Genomic DNA, 18,094 nt, shown 5'->3' with positions numbered 1-18,094 from the left:
CCTTAGCATGTGAACGAGGAATAATTACATTTATCGCTTGTTTTACACTAAGATAAATCGGGGGGTGAGAGCACTTGGCTGAGCACTTCTCTCGGCTAATTCTAGGGTTTGCTGGACAGTCTTAGATCCCAGACCCCGACTGATCAAAACTTTTGACATATTATTTGAAAAGGTTTTTTTTTATTATTTTGACAGCCTGTGACACTTTAAATACCTTTACAATTGAGTGTAATTGTATAATTGCCAGTATAAACCTTTTCTGCAGGTAAAGGTATTGATAAGAGCACTGTTTTTTGCTTCTACTGAACAAAGGTTATCAAAATGCTTTTACAGTTAATGTTTTTCTCTCTATATATAGAATGAACTTGCTAATGGAGATCTTCTGTTGGTCCGCATTATACCTGATGAAGAGGGCAAATTTGGATTTAACTTGAAGGTAATACTTTTACAGTATATACATGTATATACTGTGTGAAAGACACAGACTAACACTGCTTCCTTTACTCAAGCATATGTATATTAGTGGACCCAATATAAGTATTGCCTAGTACCTTACTATGGAGGTGCTTACTCTCTGGAATAGCAGTGTACACTCAACATGCAACTCTTTACTGTATCAATCCATAAATTGTAAGTCCATCAGCACACGCTTCAGCAGGTACGGATTCCGTAAACATAATCAGTGACACCTATTCTGCATGTGCATGTGTGTTTCCTGAGATAGACACGTGCGTGCAAAACAGTTGTCACTGATTATGTTTGTGTCTGGCATTGGTACCTGCTACAGTGTGTGCTGAAGAACTTACTTTTTATGGATCACTAGCATCACAATTAGCGTGTTGCGTTTCCTTTCTTTTCTTTCTTTTATAAACTTTTTTTATTTTATAATGATCATATATAATGATATATGAAATGCTATTATGTTTTTTAATGTGTGGCTGTGCAAATATTCAGTTATACAAGTTTATAAATTGTAAAAGGAATCATATGAAATTTTATGTATTTACAGGGTGGTGTCGATCAGAAAATGCAACTGGTGGTCTCCAGAATTACCCCAGGATCACCTGTAAGTTGTATGATTTTATTAATGGTGTGCACATTTTTAGGTGGTGAGATTACATACCTGTGGACACAGAATAATTCAGACAGTTTCTTAGGATTTGCTGAGTGTGTATTTGCTTGTTGATGTAAGGTCAGATATTTGCAAAAAAAAATTCTTGCCAGCAGCAGCTGTTATAATATTGTTACAGGGAATGTTATCTTGCTTGTATGCATGTTTTGTGGTGCACAAAATATACAGTTTTTGTGTAAGATATGTTTTGTTGCATAGAGTGTCAAATGGCCAAAGCGGTAACCATGGGGTTGTTCCTACTATCATTACCTCTGATCTATAAGAGGTTTGGCTTAGATTTTATTTTGCCTGACCCTTTTCTGGTTCTGCTCACAGGTGTGGGGCCTGCAAATGATTTACATATGCCTTACAGTAGAACTGTCTTTCTTAACCAAAAAAAATATTAAATAAATTCATGAGTTTCTAATAATTTTTTCATTAACTTATGCTGCCTCCTTTTATCAGAAAAATGTAACCAAACAGGCCTAAATCCTAAACAGATGCTGAATACATACACATTAGCTGTGTAGAGGCACATCATAGTTGCACTGTATCAACATGCTGGTGGGGCTCTCTAGCTCTAAATAGCAATACCAGATGCTGTACTTGGTGTCAAAGATAGAGAGCACCAAGTACAGAAACCCGATAAAGCTATTTACAAATGCATGACTCTAGGAGTAGCCAAGCTAGCAATGAAGGCATGGCTCTGTGTTTCTCTGCTGCTTGTACTATGCAGAGCTGTGACAGTTACACTTTAGAGAATGTATAATCCGAAAATTATCTGTTTAAATAAAGTTATTATGGTAAACATTTTAAAGTGATACTGTCACCCTTTAAGGCTATGTTGACAAGCTGTACAAACAATGGCCGTTCCGCCCTAAATGGCCATTGCTTAACGCAACCTACGGCCAGAATTAATGATCATGAACGTTAATTTTGGCCATAGGTAGTGTTAAACAACAGCTGTTTGCTGCGGAACTGCCATTGTTTGTACAGTGTGTGAATATAGCCTAAATTTTTTTTTTTTTTCATTACTACCTGTATTAAATACCTGTATTAGCTTAAAAAATGTAATATAGCTTAAAAAATGTTAAGTAATGAGTTTTTTTTTTTAAAAACAGAATGTACAATCAGATACATCCTATTTAATCTGACCCAGGGATAGAACGGCGCCGTCACAGGGAAGCCGAAGCACAGGAGGCGGGCTGGGCCGCCCCCTGTGGGTGGAATCCCCCGTCCCTGTATGATGCGACTCCATTGATTCTAATAAAGCTGCGTCATAGAGGGGAGGGAATTCCCTCCCACTGGGGGCGGGCTGGCCCGCCTCCTGTGCTTCAGCCCCAACCCGGTACCCATGGATAGAACAGCGCCGCACACGAGAACCGGTCCGTGGTTCAAAAAACCGACCGTGGCACCGGCTTCGCCCGTGAAGGTGCCGTTCTATTCCTGGGTCAGATTAAAGAGGATGTACCTAATGGTACATTCTCTTTAAATGCAAATCGTGCTTAATACAAATCGTGCTTAAAGGGAATCTGTCACTAGGTTTATGCTGCCTTATATGAGGGCAACATAAACTAGTGACAGAAATGCTGAAAAGATCTGTGTATTACTTACATCAGTCTGTTCAGCCATTCTCCTAATATGCAGGAGAGTAGGATTCTTGCCACACCCCTCCCCCGCCCTCCAGCTGCTGATTGACAGTTGACTAACTATGCACAGCATGGATAGATAATTGCCAATTAGCAGCTGGTGGGTGGAGTTTTCTGCTAATCATGAATAATGAGGACTAGTGGGCTCACGCAAATAATGGAGAGGACTTATTGTCCATATTCAGAAGGATAGCTCTGGATCAGCTGCACAGAACAATGTAAGTGATGCATCATGCGGTTCAGCTTTTCTGTTACTATTTTATGCTACCCTAAAACAGGACAGTAGAAACCTACTAACAGAGTCTCTTTAATTGTTTCTGTTTGATAATGTACACATTTGATAAGTGGCACTTTTTAAATAACCTGGTATAAACTGTATTTAATTTTTTTTTTTTTAAAAGTAAACCTGGTATAAACTGTATTAAAAAAAAACAATACTTAAGTGACTGTTACTGTATGAAGCCATTTTGAAAATGAAGTCTATAAAATTACTGCTATTTAGTATCTATAGACCATTAAAATATTCAGTTTGCCCTTTGGGAAAAAAAAGGCATATGGAAAGCAATTTACAAAATAAATTTCTGTTTGTATGTCATCCTTACATAGGCAGATAAGTGTTCTCCTAAGCTCATGGAAGGTGATCAGATTGTTCTTATCAATGGTCGAGATATCTCCGAGCACACACATGATCAAGTCGTGATGTTTATAAAAGCCAGTCGGGAATCCCATACAAGGGAACTTGCTCTACTGGTTAGGCGCAAAGGTAATTTTCTTGTTTTGATGGTGAAATTTGCCAGATCAACATCTTTAGTATAACAACATGATTCTATTATATAATATTCTTATATAATATAAGACTTTTGGTAAACATTTTCTGCTACACACTTTATGTACATAACTCCCTAATGGAAAACAGCATTAATATAATTGGTGAAAACATTCAGATAGGGATTACACAGCATCAATATCAATGTATGTGTGTAAAGACCTGTCACGCGGTGTGCCAGAGCAAAGCCCGCCTTACCCACCCCCCGTGGAGCCCTGAATACTTACTCTTTCTTGGAAATCCCTCTTCTGGACCCAGTCCCAGGACAGAGATTTTCTATGGGCATCGGACTCATCTCTGGTGAATCGTGCGCACCGTTTCCGACGATGATATTTCCGTCCCGGGATCGGGTCCAGGAGCGGGACTACAAGAAAAGAGTAAGTTTTCAGGGCTCCACGGGGGGGTCGGGCGGTCTCTGCCCCGATACACCGCGTGACAGGTGTCCTTTTAGGTCAGGCTTTACTGCAATATTCTGAAAAAAAAAACCTGGTCAAATGTACTCATCTGTTTTAAATTCCACAGTTATAAATTAAAATCTTAAGTCTTTATCATCATAGCAGTCTAAGGTTTACAATTCTACTCTCATTAAAGGGGTATTCCGGCAAGGTAGAATACATGTTGAATCATCGCTTCACTTGGAGACTAATAATTTGTTCCATACTTATTGTTATACTTTCAGTCTCTTCCCCCTGTTTTGGGCTGCTGCTTTCTGCTGAAGACACAAAAAACGGCGTGAGCTGTTCATTGAACCTCCCCTCTGATCTCCCTCCTCCTTTCTCCCTTCCAAAACAGCTTCCCTGGATGGGTGTATCTGCACTCTGTTATGCTGAGCGTTAATCACAGTTTGATCACCAGCAACTTGGCCTCAGATTACCCTCCTGACATTACAGGGTGCAGAGAGAGACAGCCAGGCATGCTGTTTACATGAGCCGTCTTGGAAGGGAAGGGGGTTCAGAGCAGAGATGAAGGAATAGCCCACACACAGTTTTCTGTGTTTTCAGCAGAAAGCAGAAGGCTCACAAGTTGGGGAAGAAGACTGAAAAGATATCTTGTATGAAACTAATTGGTAGTCTCCAGGAGGGGGGATGATTCAACATGTATTTTACCTGAGCAAAATACCAATTTAACTTCATTTATATTTTTTTATGATACAGAGCTCTAAGTCTGCTTCAATAGACATACTGCATACTATAAAACATGCTATTCTAGCTACCTTCAGCCGCTGCTGGTGGGAGCTTAAAGGTTTTTTCTAGGCAAATCTGACTTATAAAATATCTAGGATAGCTCATAAGTTACTAATTAGCAGGCCGATCAGCTGGTCAGTGCCAGCATTACAGATTAAATTTTGTCTCCATTCACTGTGCAGCAGTTCTGTAACTACAGCTCAACTCCTGTTCAAGTGAACAAAAGGTAATCTGCAGAGCACTCGCCATCCAATATGATCTTCTTTATTAGCTGTGCAGTTTAAAAGTAGTAGGACATACAAGGGTGAGAAGCAGAAGCCAAGCACCTAAGAAACACATACCAGCTGCTACATGTATCTTAGTTGCTTGGCTTTTGCTACTCACCCTTTGTCCTGCTTCTTTTAAACAGCACAGCTACTAAAAGGGCTTATCCAGCGCTACATAAACATGGCCACTTCCCCCCTACTGTTGTCTCCAGTCTGGGTGGGGTTTTAAAACTCAGTTCCATTGAAGTAAATGGAGCCTAATTGCAAACTGCACCTGAACTGGAGACAACAGTAGAGGGAAAAGTGGCCATGTTTTTGTAGTGCTGGATAACCCCTTTAAAAAGATAATGTTGCTTGGTGAGCACCCTCTTGATTTCTTCTTCGTGTGGATTGCCATTATGCTTTCATTCTTAGAAAGTGAGTACCAGCTAGTATTCATTCATTGCACTAACATCCTGTCCTACACCTGCCCTTTTGCCCTTCATTCTGACCCTGAAGCGGTGGTGCTAGTGCCTACTTCTTATGGTGTGACGCTTATCTGCAACTACACATGGCCACCACTACACAGTGAATAGAGGCAAACTCCTATTCATTTTTGTAACGTAGATTACAGAACAGTTGACTGGCATGGGTGCTGATTTAGTAATCGATGAGCTGTCTTGTATCATCCTTTAAGATTTTACTGAATACTATGTTTTTATTGAGTTAAATATATAACAACATGCACTATTAAAATCTATCTAGTAGTGGCCAGTCTATCTATCTGGAAGCCAGTATATTGTATTTTAGATTTGTGTATGTGCAGTTTGTTTTAAGCTCTATATCTAAAATACATAGCTCTGACCTTATGTGTAAAGAAATTAATAAGAATGTTCCTTATTAGGATGTTAGGATGTTCCCCTTGGCAATGGCAATCAGTCAAAGGGAACACCCTAGTATAGATATTTAGTAACACAATACATGACTAATTGTAACTCCTCCACAACAAAGTGGGTTTAGATTGAGTAATGTCAGTTTAGTTTTCACTATGTTGCCTAATGCCCCTTTTACCAACGTCATTACATTACGCAAGTGGGATGATGCCTCCTAAAGCGAAGCAGATATGATATGTACTTACCTCTGATACATAGCAAATACACCAAAGCTGTAAATGTTGTATTGAAACGGCCTAAGCGTTACTAATGACATATTTTTATTTTTCAGTTGTGAAACCATTTGGAGAGCTGAAATCAGGTGATGAGACAGACTTTCGTTTTCCACCAATGATACTTCCCACAGAATACTGTGACACATTGCAAGGGTCAATGGAGCAACTAACTAAAGGCCTTGAGACTGGAATTGTCCTCATTCAGTTTGAGGTTGATTATATTTTAACTGATTGATTCTTTTCTCCTAAGCACAATATGGAAATAATTTCTAATTGTGGTGTGTGTATATGTGTGTGTGTGTGTGTGTGTGTGTGTATATATATATATATATATATATATATATATATAATATTTATTATATATGGTGTAGACCCCCTTAAAAATGCAGGTTTATTCATTTGTACCATTTCTCATTGTGTAAATGACCAAATGTTTCATATGAGTGGTATTTGGGAATTTCTATTTATATGTAGTACATATTTTCCAACATTTGCTTTGATAATAAAAAACACCAACCATTTTGCAGAATGAACAGGTTTCAATAAAAGTATGAAAGTAGTCTTCTTGTTAAGACAGCTTGGTTACCTTTTCTTTAGTCATGGGCACCATGCTAGTCAAAAACTAACTACACATTTTGACTCCACTGCCTGTTCCCTTCAAAAACTGAGTGTCTGAAAACAGTTATAATTACATACTGTATAGCTTATAGTAGGTGACAGATAAATGTTATATAGCTTTTACCAGATGACATGTGTTTTTTACCATCTTCTTGTCCCAGAGGATGTTATTTGCATCAGATACGTTAATGTCCAAAGCAAACCATGGAAAGTTATTGATAAAAAGGTCCATCTCTAATTTATGTTTTGAAAAGTGCATATTTTAACTGCATTACATGTAAATAACATTTAATCCTATTGTTTATGTTTTATTTACAGCAATTATATCGGAAGAAACCGGGGCTTGCTATTACTTGTGCAAAAACTGGTCAAAATATGGATAAAAACCGATATAAGGATGTCTTACCTTGTAAGTATGTATATTGAGCTTTGGCAGTATCTAAAAGTGCAAAACAATCTAGCCAAGCCAAATCTTGCCAGATTTTTTAACTCCCCCCCCCCCCCCCCCCCCAATTTATTTATTTATTTATTTTACCCCATTCACTCATGTTTTGCAAAATATTTTGTAGAATTTATTGTTAAACATTTGGCATAGATTCTGACATTTGTTTTTTTGTTTGGTTTCTTTTACAATTGCACCATTATCTTTTAATAGTTAGGACATTTCCACACGTGGTGATGGCAAATATGTTTGTTTTTTTGTTTACTTTTTATTTGACAAATGGAATTTGACAGATTGAATAAAAAAAAATATTTTAACATGTTTTAGTCCTCCTAGGGAATGTCTGTAAAAAATCATGGGTACCCTCCAGAAAGCCTCAGCCTGCCATGACAATGAATCGGTTCCCTGAAGTCTAATTTGAGATCAGCCGATCCAATCTCTGAACTATTATTATACATTTTAGACACCTTTCCACCACTTTCAGACACTTTTCCACCTGGTACAAGAAAGGGGTGGGGTTTATTTAAAAAAATAAACTTTCCACCAAAAAATGCCCCTTAATCTGGCTAAAAATTCTGTCCAACTTCAAGCCAAGTAAACGATGGTGTAAAATTTCAGGCTGATTATCGTTTTGTATAATAGGACATGCACAATGTTGGATAATCTTGATGAAAAATCCTGATCATGAGAGCGATGTTCTGCTGCTCGGCGCTCCATGTAATAGTAAAAGGAAAAAAATAAACTAAGTGAACTTACCTATCCTTGTGCCCCGTAACACTGCTCCAGGGTCCCATTAACAGCCTCCGGTGACCTGCAGCTTTCATAGCTGCAACGTCACTACAGATGAGCGAACTGGTTCGGCCGGTATGGGATCCGGTTCAGATTTTTCCAAAAATCCGAGCCCGATCTGATTCGGATTTTTGGAAATCAGCTCCGTTTTTTTTTTCCCTTTCTTTCTAAAATGGCAGCCGCCATTCTAGAAAGCAGGAAGTGTTCCGGGCAGGAAAAGCGCTTTCACATGATGCCCGGAACACATCCAATCAGCAGGGATCTTGCACTAGCCCACCCCCTGTGTGATGTCTGTATTGCTTTAAGAGGAGCGGTCACATGACCGCACCACGCAGTGTGTAGAGAGAGAGAGGAAGCAAGCTGCTGCTGCTGCTATTGTGTACTACAGACTACTGAGAAGATATAGTAGGAAAGGAAAGATTAGGATAGCGGAAAGGAGAAACCGCGAGTGATTGAGAGAGAAATATAGAGAGGGCTAAAGATAGATAGATTAGGCATAGGACAGCAAAGGGTGCACGGAAACAAAACGTGCTGTACAGATATACAAGTCCTATACTTCTGATAGTGTGTATATCACATCCGTCTTATCCTGAGAGACAAAAATACCTGGTGCAGGTGTATAGCATTATATCTTAAAAAAGTGCCATATCTATCTATCTTTATATATATATATATATATATATAGCAAAAAATATTCTGTGGCGCAGCACTCCTTCAAGAAAAATATAGTTGGTGCCAAACAGAAAGCACCTTTGTGACCATAGGTGCTAAATTATATAATCAAAGGAATCTCTGTGGCACTCAAAAGATAGTGAAAAAAACTTGTGGTTTATTTGCCCACAACCGCAACGTTTCGAACTCACAGTGAGTCCTTTCTCAAGCAGTGTTCAAGCACATATGGCATAGAGTGAGTATAAATACATACACAGTGGTCATTAGCAACAGTGGTAACAATTTGGCAATCAGTGTCAACAAAATCAAAATAAACAGCAGCACGTGTATATAGAGCAGTGGCAATCGTTTACAGTGCAAATCTATACAGTGTAAATAAACAAGTGTAATCACCAGTTACAGTGTTAAGAGAGTGTCTATAAGTTCATTAAAAAAAGTCCATGATTATACAAAGTATCTGGAATCTCTGGGATCATCACCCACCATGATGTCGATATAGCTGCGGCTCCCAAGATGGTGAATTCGGCGTTGTCCAAGACCGACTGCGCATGTCCAGAGTGTCACCCCATAGAATCAGCTATCCATCCGCGATCCGTGTTGTGACGTATTCAGCTGGATTAACCGCTTCATTGCTGACCGCAGCAGATACTGTACTGTACGTAGTGGCAAGGGTAAATCAACTGTAAACGGAGAACGTCTTCACGGCAGGTGCGCCCACTTGATCTCGGCCTTATCTGGACACTAGTCCTGTACTACCATGTAGAGGTACAGGAGATCGGGAACGAGCCATCCGGGCTGCTGTAAAACAACAACACACGTGACCGCTCGGTGTATGGAGATCCCGGACTCGCTAAAAAACAAACCATGGATCACCTCCACTAAATCCATTCACTCCACCACCTACGGATTCCAGGTAAGTATCCCAGCCGTGCCTGCTGACGTATAATCTCCAACAGTAATGACACATGTCACAAAAAAACGCAGCCCAAAAAAACGCAGTATAGACTCATGGTCTGAATGGTGGTATAGGACATATTAGCCGATGGAAGGTCCGTTCTCTGAATCATCATGTGGTGGTGTTCCCTTCAATTCCAGAAATGAGAATGCTTGGAAATCTAGATATAAAGAAAAGAAAATTAATATCCGATAACATATATTCAATGCCATATATGCAATGGGTCCACATATAAGAAGAAGAGGGAAGCAGATTCTGTCAAAACCTCTAGTGAATCCTTATCCACATATTCTAGGAGTAATTTTGAAATCCACATTGAGTCCAAATGGTTTTAGGGAATTAAGCTCAAAGATCCAGTATAATTCCCGTTTTTTCAACCTTGCTAGTCTGTCCCCACCTCTAATAGGAGAAGTAATATGTTCAATGAACATGATGCGTAGGTCTTGTTCTTGGTGGTTCCTGTCACAAAAATGTTTAGATACAGGTAAGTCTAATCTCTTTTTCCTTATCGTGTATCTATGTTGAATGAGGCGTGTCTTAACGTCAAGTGATGTTCATCCATCCCACTACACAAAAAACATATCCCATCAAACAACACATTACATGTGAAACGGATTGGGTCATTTATGTGATTATTTGTCCATGTCCCCTGATTTATGTTGGGGAAACATCACTTGACGTTAAGACACGCCTCATTCAACATAGATACACGATAAGGAAAAAGAGATTAGACTTACCTGTATCTAAACATTTTTGTGACAGGAACCACCAAGAACAAGACCTACGCATCATGTTCATTGAACATATTACTTCTCCTATTAGAGGTGGGGACAGACTAGCAAGGTTGAAAAAACGGGAATTATACTGGATCTTTGAGCTTAATTCCCTAAAACCATTTGGACTCAATGTGGATTTAAAAATTACTCCTAGAATATGTGGATAAGAATTCACTAGAGGTTTTGACAGAATCTGCTTCCCTCTTCTTCTTATATGTGGACCCATTGCATATATGGCATTGAATATATGTTATCGGATATTAATTTTCTTTTCTTTATATCTAGATTTCCAAGCATTCTCATTTCTGGAATTGAAGGGAACACCACCACATGATGATTCAGAGAACGGACCTCCCATCGGCTAATATGTCCTATACCACCATTCAGACCATGAGTCTATACTGCGTTTTTTTGGGCTGCGTTTTTTTGTGACATGTGTCATTACTGTTGGAGATTATACGTCAGCAGGCACGGCTGGGATACTTACCTGGAATCCGTAGGTGGTGGAGTGAATGGATTTAGTGGAGGTGATCCATGGTTTGTTTTTTAGCGAGTCCGGGATCTCCATACACCGAGCGGTCACGTGTGTTGTTGTTTTACAGCAGCCCGGATGGCTCGTTCCCGATCTCCTGTACCTCTACATGGTAGTACAGGACTAGTGTCCAGATAAGGCCGAGATCAAGTGGGCGCACCTGCCGTGAAGACGTTCTCCGTTTACAGTTGATTTACCCTTGCCACTACGTACAGTACAGTATCTGCTGCGGTCAGCAATGAAGCGGTTAATCCAGCTGAATACGTCACAACACGGATCGCGGATGGATAGCTGATTCTATGGGGTGACACTCTGGACATGCGCAGTCGGTCTTGGACAACGCCGAATTCACCATCTTGGGAGCCGCAGCTATATCGACATCATGGTGGGTGATGATCCCAGAGATTCCAGATACTTTGTATAATCATGGACTTTTTTTAATGAACTTATAGACACTCTCTTAACACTGTAACTGGTGATTACACTTGTTTATTTACACTGTATAGATTTGCACTGTAAACGATTGCCACTGCTCTATATACACGTGCTGCTGTTTATTTTGATTTTGTTGACACTGATTGCCAAATTGTTACCACTGTTGCTAATGACCACTGTGTATGTATTTATACTCACTCTATGCCATATGTGCTTGAACACTGCTTGAGAAAGGACTCACTGTGAGTTCGAAACGTTGCGGTTGTGGGCAAATAAACCACAAGTTTTTTTCACTATCTTTTGAGTGCCACAGAGATTCCTTTGATTATATATATATATATATATATATATATATATATATATATATATATATATATAAAATACACACTACCGTTCAAAAGTTTGGGGTCACCCAAGCAATTTTGTGTTTTCCATGAAAAGTCACACTTCTTCACCACCATACGTTGTGAAATGAATAGAAAATAGAGTCAAGACATTGACAAGCTTAGAAATAATGATTTGTATTTGAAATAACATTGTTTTTACATCAAACTTTGCTTTCGTCAAAGAATCCTCCTTTTGCAGTAATTACAGCATTGCACACCTTTGGCATTCTAGCTTTTAATCTGTTAAACCCTTTTACCTTGTACAAATCTCCCACCTTACCAGCACCAAAGAAACCCCAGACCATCACAGTACCTCCACCATGTTTAACAGATGGCGTCAGGCATTCTTCCAGCATCTTTTTATTTGTTCTGCGTCTCACAAATGTTCTTCTTTGTGATCCAAACACCTCAAACTTGGATTCATCCATCCACAACACTTTTTTCCAGTCTTCCTCTGTCCAATGTCTGTGTTATTTTGCCCATCTTAATCTTTTTCTTTTATTGGCCAGTCTCAGATATGACTTTTTCTTTGCTACTCTGCCCTGAAGCCCAAAATCCCGCAGCCGCCTCTTAACTGTAGTTGTTGACACTGGTGTTTTGCGGGTACTATTTAATGAAGATGCCAGTTGGGGACCTGTGAGGCGTCTGTTTCTCAAACTAGAGACTCTAATGTGCTTATCTTCTTGCTTAGTTGTGCAACGCGGCCTCCCACTTCTTTTTCTACTCTGGTTAGAGCCTGTTTGTGCTGTCCTCTGAGTAGTACACACCGTTGTAGGTAATCTTCAATTTCTTAGCAATTTCTCGCATGGAATAGCCTTCATTTCTAAGAACAAGAATAGACTGTCGAGTTTCAGATGAAAGTTCTCTTTTTCTGGCCATTTTGAGCATTTAATTGACCCCACAAATGTGATGCTCCAGAAACTCAATCTGCTCAAAGGAAGGTCAGTTTTGTAGCTTCTGTAACGAGCTAGACTGTTTTCAGATGTGTGAACATGATTGCACAAGGGTTTTCTAATCATCAATTAGCCTTCTGAGCCAATGAGCAAACACATTGTACCATTAGAACACTTAAGTGATAGTTGCTGGAAATGGGCCTCTATACACCTATGTAGATATTGCACCAAAAACCAGACATTTACAGCTAGAATAGTCATTTACCACATTAGCAATGTATAGAGTGTATTTCTTTAAAGTTAGGACTAGTTTAAAGTGATCTTCATTGAAAAGTACAGTGCTTTTCCTATAAAAATAAGGACATTTCAATGTGACCCCAAACTTTTGAACGGTAGTGTGTATATGTATATATATATATATATATATATATATATATATATATATATATATATATATATATATATAGACAATTTCTATACTTGGACCCTTCTGATTGATAGTGTGTATATCACATCCGTCTTATACTGGGAGATAAAAATACCTGGTGCAGGTGTATTGTATTATATCTTTAAAAAAGTGCTATATATATATATACTTGTCCTATATATTACAAGTCCGAAATATATATAGTCCTATATATTACAGAAAATACTGTTCTCATCTACCAAGTGTAGCAATCAGAATTTGAATATAAAGTCATGGCACAGCGGCAGCAGGAAACCTCACAAAGCGTTTCAGGCAGAGGGCAGGGCAGAGAGTCTGGCTCAAGGGGGAGAAGAGGAAGTAGCGCAGGAAGAGGGCCCAGTGGCAGGCCTGAGCTTCCTTTGTAACACCAGGGTCGTGTCCACACGTCTAATTCCACAGTCCTGGAGTGGCTGGCTCACACTTCGACGTCCACAAGGATGAGTAGTGAGACAGCCAGCCAGGTATCTGTGGGTACCTCGGACACAACCCTGACTTGGCACGGGCACGCAGCAATTCCTCCATGTTCTCCATCTGACATCCTCAGTAACATCCCGCTAACTTTTGACCCGCCGCCTGCAAGGGAACTGTTGGCGTCTATGAGCAGCTAACTGCTCTTTGATGATGATGAGCACGTGGGGGAAGAGACAGGGGACAATCAAGTGCAGGGTATAGCTGTGTCGGAGGCGATATCAGAGCAGGCTCATGTTAGGCCTGGCAGGAGTGCAGTAGGCAGTAGACGAGAGAGAGCTGGGCAGGAGCCTGATGAGGATGATAGCATCATTCTGGAACAGGATTATGCTACATCGAATGTTACATGGGATCCACGGCGGGATTTGGCTTATTCAACGGATTCTTCAAATGGGAATCCGTCCGCCAGCAGGCCCGCCACAACTAAAAAGCAGACAGGCAGCAGTAATCAACTTACAAGTCGGAAGCGCAGTCGGGACAAGCAGATGACGACTGGGGAAACCTCCTCCACTGCAGGTCCTAGTATCGTCAGTGCCCGCCCATCCTCACAGCCTGTCTGTACTAGACTCTACACCTTGCCTGTGTGGCAGTTTTTTAAAAAGTGCCCAGAGGATACCTATGTGGTAATCTGTCGCCCATATGAAGCGCCACCACCTTTCCGCCTGGGAGAAACGGGGTGATAGTGGGTCACAGCAGGCCCAGGCAGACCCGCGGTCAACAGCAGCAGGAAGCAGCAGTAGTCAGACCTCCTCTGTGGAAGGGAGTGTGGCTTCACTCCCTTCTTCGGCTGGTGGCCCCTGTGTTGCTAGCAGTAGGCAGCCTGGCATCATGGAGTCCCTATACCGGAGGCAGACATATGCACCCAGCAATTCCGCGGCAGTCAAGCTGAACGCCCACCTGGCCAAGTTGATGGTGCTCCAGGCTCTGCCGTTTAAAGTAGTCAAAACTACTTTTCCAACACAGCTATCCCAGCCATGTGTAGCTATGTTCGCGAAAAAGGTTGCTGACTCGCTAAGCCATTCAGTAAGCAGACATGTACATTTAACCACAGACATCTGGAGCTGTAATTACGGTCAAGGGTAGTATATGTCCATTACTGCTCAGTGGGTAAATGCAATATGGCCGGCGGACCCCCAGCAACTTGGCCAGGGAAGGGCGATGACACCACCCCGTTGTCACAGCAGGGTTCCTGTGTCGCGGTCCTCCTCCACCTCCTCCAGAAGGTCCAAAACCTCCTCAACCGCCAGTGTTCCTCCCTTGTACCACTTGGGTGTAGCATGGAGGTGTCATGCTGTGCTGCATCTAGCCTGCCTGGGTGAAAGGAGACACACAGGGGAACAGCTGCACCGCCTGCTCGAGACGGAAATCCTCTCGTGGCTGACTCCACGCCATCTTAAAGTTGGGACGGTGGTGAGTGACAATGGTAGCAACATTCTCTCCGCGTTGCGTCGAGGAGGTATGAGGCACGCCCCGTGTATGGCACATGTTTTGAACCAAATAGTTACACACTTTGTAAAGTCTTCATCCTATTTACAGACTGTGCTGTCAATGGCTCGAAAGCTGTGTAACCTGTGTAACCTCGACCTGCAGCGGAGGAATGGTCTTCCCAACCATCGTCTCATTTGCGGTGGAACTCCACCCTCCACATGCTGGACCGTCTCTATGAGCAGAGGAAGGCCTTGACTGATTTTCTCTTGATGCAGGCGGATATGGCGACTCCCCTGTGTAACCTGGAGCTCGGCCAGTGGCAGCTCATGCGTGACACCTGCCGCTTGCTACGACCCTTTGAGCTGGCCATCTTTCTGGTCAGTGGGCAAGACACAGGACTGAGCGCCATCATACCCATGCTTCATGTACTGGAGCTGATGCTGATGCAACTCAGTGGCGAGGGGAAAGAGGTCTTTCCACTGCTGCAGCCTGGGTCGCTGAAGGAAGGCTTGGCGGAAAAGGAGGGAGAGGAAGTTGAGGAGGAGGAGGACCTGATTGAACAGGAACTCTTAGGGGAGATGGGTGGAGGAGAAGGACATGAGCCTTCCTGCCAGACCAGAGGGGGGCCAGAGGAGGATATGCAGAGCTATGAGGAGGATGAGGAGGATGGAGGCAGTACCCATTGGCAGTATGCTGTGGAGACTGAGGCGGGGACTCCTTCCCACTCCCTGGTGGAAATGGCTAAGCGCATGTTGATATGCTTTCAGGCTGAACCACGCTTGCAAAGGATTCGTCAACTGGACGAGTTCTGGCTGGCCACACTACTGGACCCACGGTATCGCAACAAGCTGTGTGAATTCATTCACCCTTCCCAACGGGAGGAAAAAATTAATTATTATAGAGAGGAGCTGGGTGCACAGTTAGTTGCAGCCTTTGGAACACGGTGCTCTCATTCACGCCATTCCCACCAGGGCCACACCAGCAGCGCTGCCTCCTCTACATCCTCCTCTAGCAGCTTGGGTGGCATGAGCAGCGGCACCAGTCTGAGCCTGATGTCCATGATGCACGCTTTCATGCAGCCACAGGCCGGGGTAACAGAAGCACCCGCACAGCAGCAGGACATGGCGGCACACCTCAAACAGCAAGTCCAGGTGTTTTTGGACTCTACTTTGCCACCTAACGTGCCGGAACCGCTGGACTACTGGGTGGGAAAATTAGATGTCTGGCCACAACACGCTGAATTTGTTTTGGTCATACTCTCCTGTCCGGTCAGCAGTGTGTCATCTGAGCGAGTTTTCAGCGCAGCAGGTCATATTGTCAGTCCCAGGAGAACCAGATTGTCTTGTGATAGTGTGGAACGTCTGACTTTCATCAAAATGAACGCCACATGGATAGATAAGGAATTTGTGACACCTGCTCCTGATACCACAGAGTAGGATTTGGTCCTGTTGTCACCAAGATGTAGGACCTTTTCTGCATCTATTTTGGCCTATATGTGAACTAGACCTTACTGGTCATTCCACCATTCCTGCTGCCCTGCTACCTCTCGCCTGTCCATGGACCTCATTTTTCTGCTTCTGCTGCTCATGTCACCCCATTACAACTGCTGCTCCTGATCTGGCCTCCATCTTGGCTACTGCTGGGCCTTAACTGGCATCCATGATGACTACTGCTGTGCCTGCCCTTGCCTCCATGTTGACTACTGCTGTTCCTGCCCTTGCCTCCATGTTGGCTACTGCTGGGCATTAACTGGCATCTAGTTTGACTACTAGTGCGCCTGCCCTTGCCTCCATGTTGGCTACTGCTGGGCCTTAACTGGCATCTAGGTTGACTACTGGTGTGCCAGCCCTTGCCTCCTTGTTGGCTACTGCTTTGCCTGAACTGGCATCTAGGTTGACTACTGGTGTGCCTGCCCTTACCTCCTTGTTGGCTACTGCCGGGCCTTAACTGACATCTAGGTTGACTACTGGTGCTCCTGCCCTTGCCTCCATGTTGGCTACTGCTGGGCCTTAATTGACCTCCATGTTGACTACTGCTGCTCCTGCCTGGCCTCCATGTTGGCTACTGCTGCTCCTGTTTGGCCTCCATGTTGGCTACTGCTGCTCCTGCCTGCACTCCATGTTGACTACTGTTTCTCCTGCCTGTCCTCCATGTTGGCTACTGCTGCTCCTTCCTGGCCTCCCTTTTGGCTACTGCCAATCCTTCCTGGCCTCCATGTTGGCTACTGCTGCTCCTGCCTGGCCTCCATGTTGGCTACTGCTGATCCTGCTTGCTCTCCATGTTGACTACTGTTGCTCCTTCCTGTCCTCCATGATGGCTACTGCTGCTCCTGCCTGGCCTCCATGTTGGCTACTGCTGATCCTGTCTGCCCTCCATGTTGGCTACTGCTGATCCTGTCTTGCATCCATGTTGACTACTGTTGCTCCTGCTTGTCCTCCATGTTGGCTACTGCTGATCCTGCCTGCCCTCCATGTTGACTACTGTTGCTCCTGCCTGCCCTCCATGATGGCTACTGCTGATCCTGCCTGGCCTCCATGTTGGCTACTGTTGCTCCTGCCTGTCATCCATGATGGCTACTGCTGCTCCTACCTGGCCTCCATGTTGGCTACTGCTGATCCTGCCTGGCCTCCATGTTGGCTACTGCTGCTCCTGCCTGGCCTCCACGTTGGCTACTGCTACTCCTGCCTGGCCTCCATGTTGGCTACTGCTGCTCCTGCCTGGCCTCCATGTTGACTACTGCTACTCCTGTACTGGCCTCAAATGACTATTGCTAGACCTCCACTGGCCTCCAATGACTACTGCTGCTCCTATACTGCATTTGTGACCTTTTTCCTGCATAGACCCTGTAATGGTGAATTTCCTGCATAGACCCTGTAATGGTGAATTCCTGCATAGACCCTGTAATGGTGAATATTAAAGTCTAAAAAAAAGAAAATGACTTTGAGATATCGAAAAGATAATGATGTTACTGACATGTAGAGCCCTTAATTTAACCCAATACACAACCCCCGTATCATATAGATGCTTTAAACGATGAAATCCGAACAAATC

The 18,094-nt window shown here is 42.7% G+C and overlaps 1 protein-coding gene across 7 annotated transcripts in view; it reads left to right on the top strand.

The window, feature by feature from the left end:
- PTPN3 (protein tyrosine phosphatase non-receptor type 3) overlaps positions 1-18,094 on the top strand; it is a 178,505-nt gene that overhangs the window by 141,733 nt on the left and 18,678 nt on the right. For all 7 annotated transcript variants that reach the window (XM_069958242.1, XM_069958243.1, XM_069958244.1 and 4 more), the window contains 5 exons: positions 359-436; positions 1,010-1,066; positions 3,367-3,523; positions 6,240-6,394; positions 7,120-7,210. In XM_069958242.1, coding sequence (XP_069814343.1) covers positions 359-436; positions 1,010-1,066; positions 3,367-3,523; positions 6,240-6,394; positions 7,120-7,210 — 538 coding nt within the window. The remainder of the gene's footprint in view (positions 1-358; positions 437-1,009; positions 1,067-3,366; positions 3,524-6,239; positions 6,395-7,119; positions 7,211-18,094) is intronic.

The sequence above is a fragment of the Dendropsophus ebraccatus genome, chromosome 2, assembly GCF_027789765.1.
Source record: "Dendropsophus ebraccatus isolate aDenEbr1 chromosome 2, aDenEbr1.pat, whole genome shotgun sequence".
Lineage (NCBI taxonomy): Eukaryota > Metazoa > Chordata > Amphibia > Anura > Hylidae > Dendropsophus > Dendropsophus ebraccatus.
This window is presented reverse-complemented; position numbering and strand designations above follow the sequence as displayed.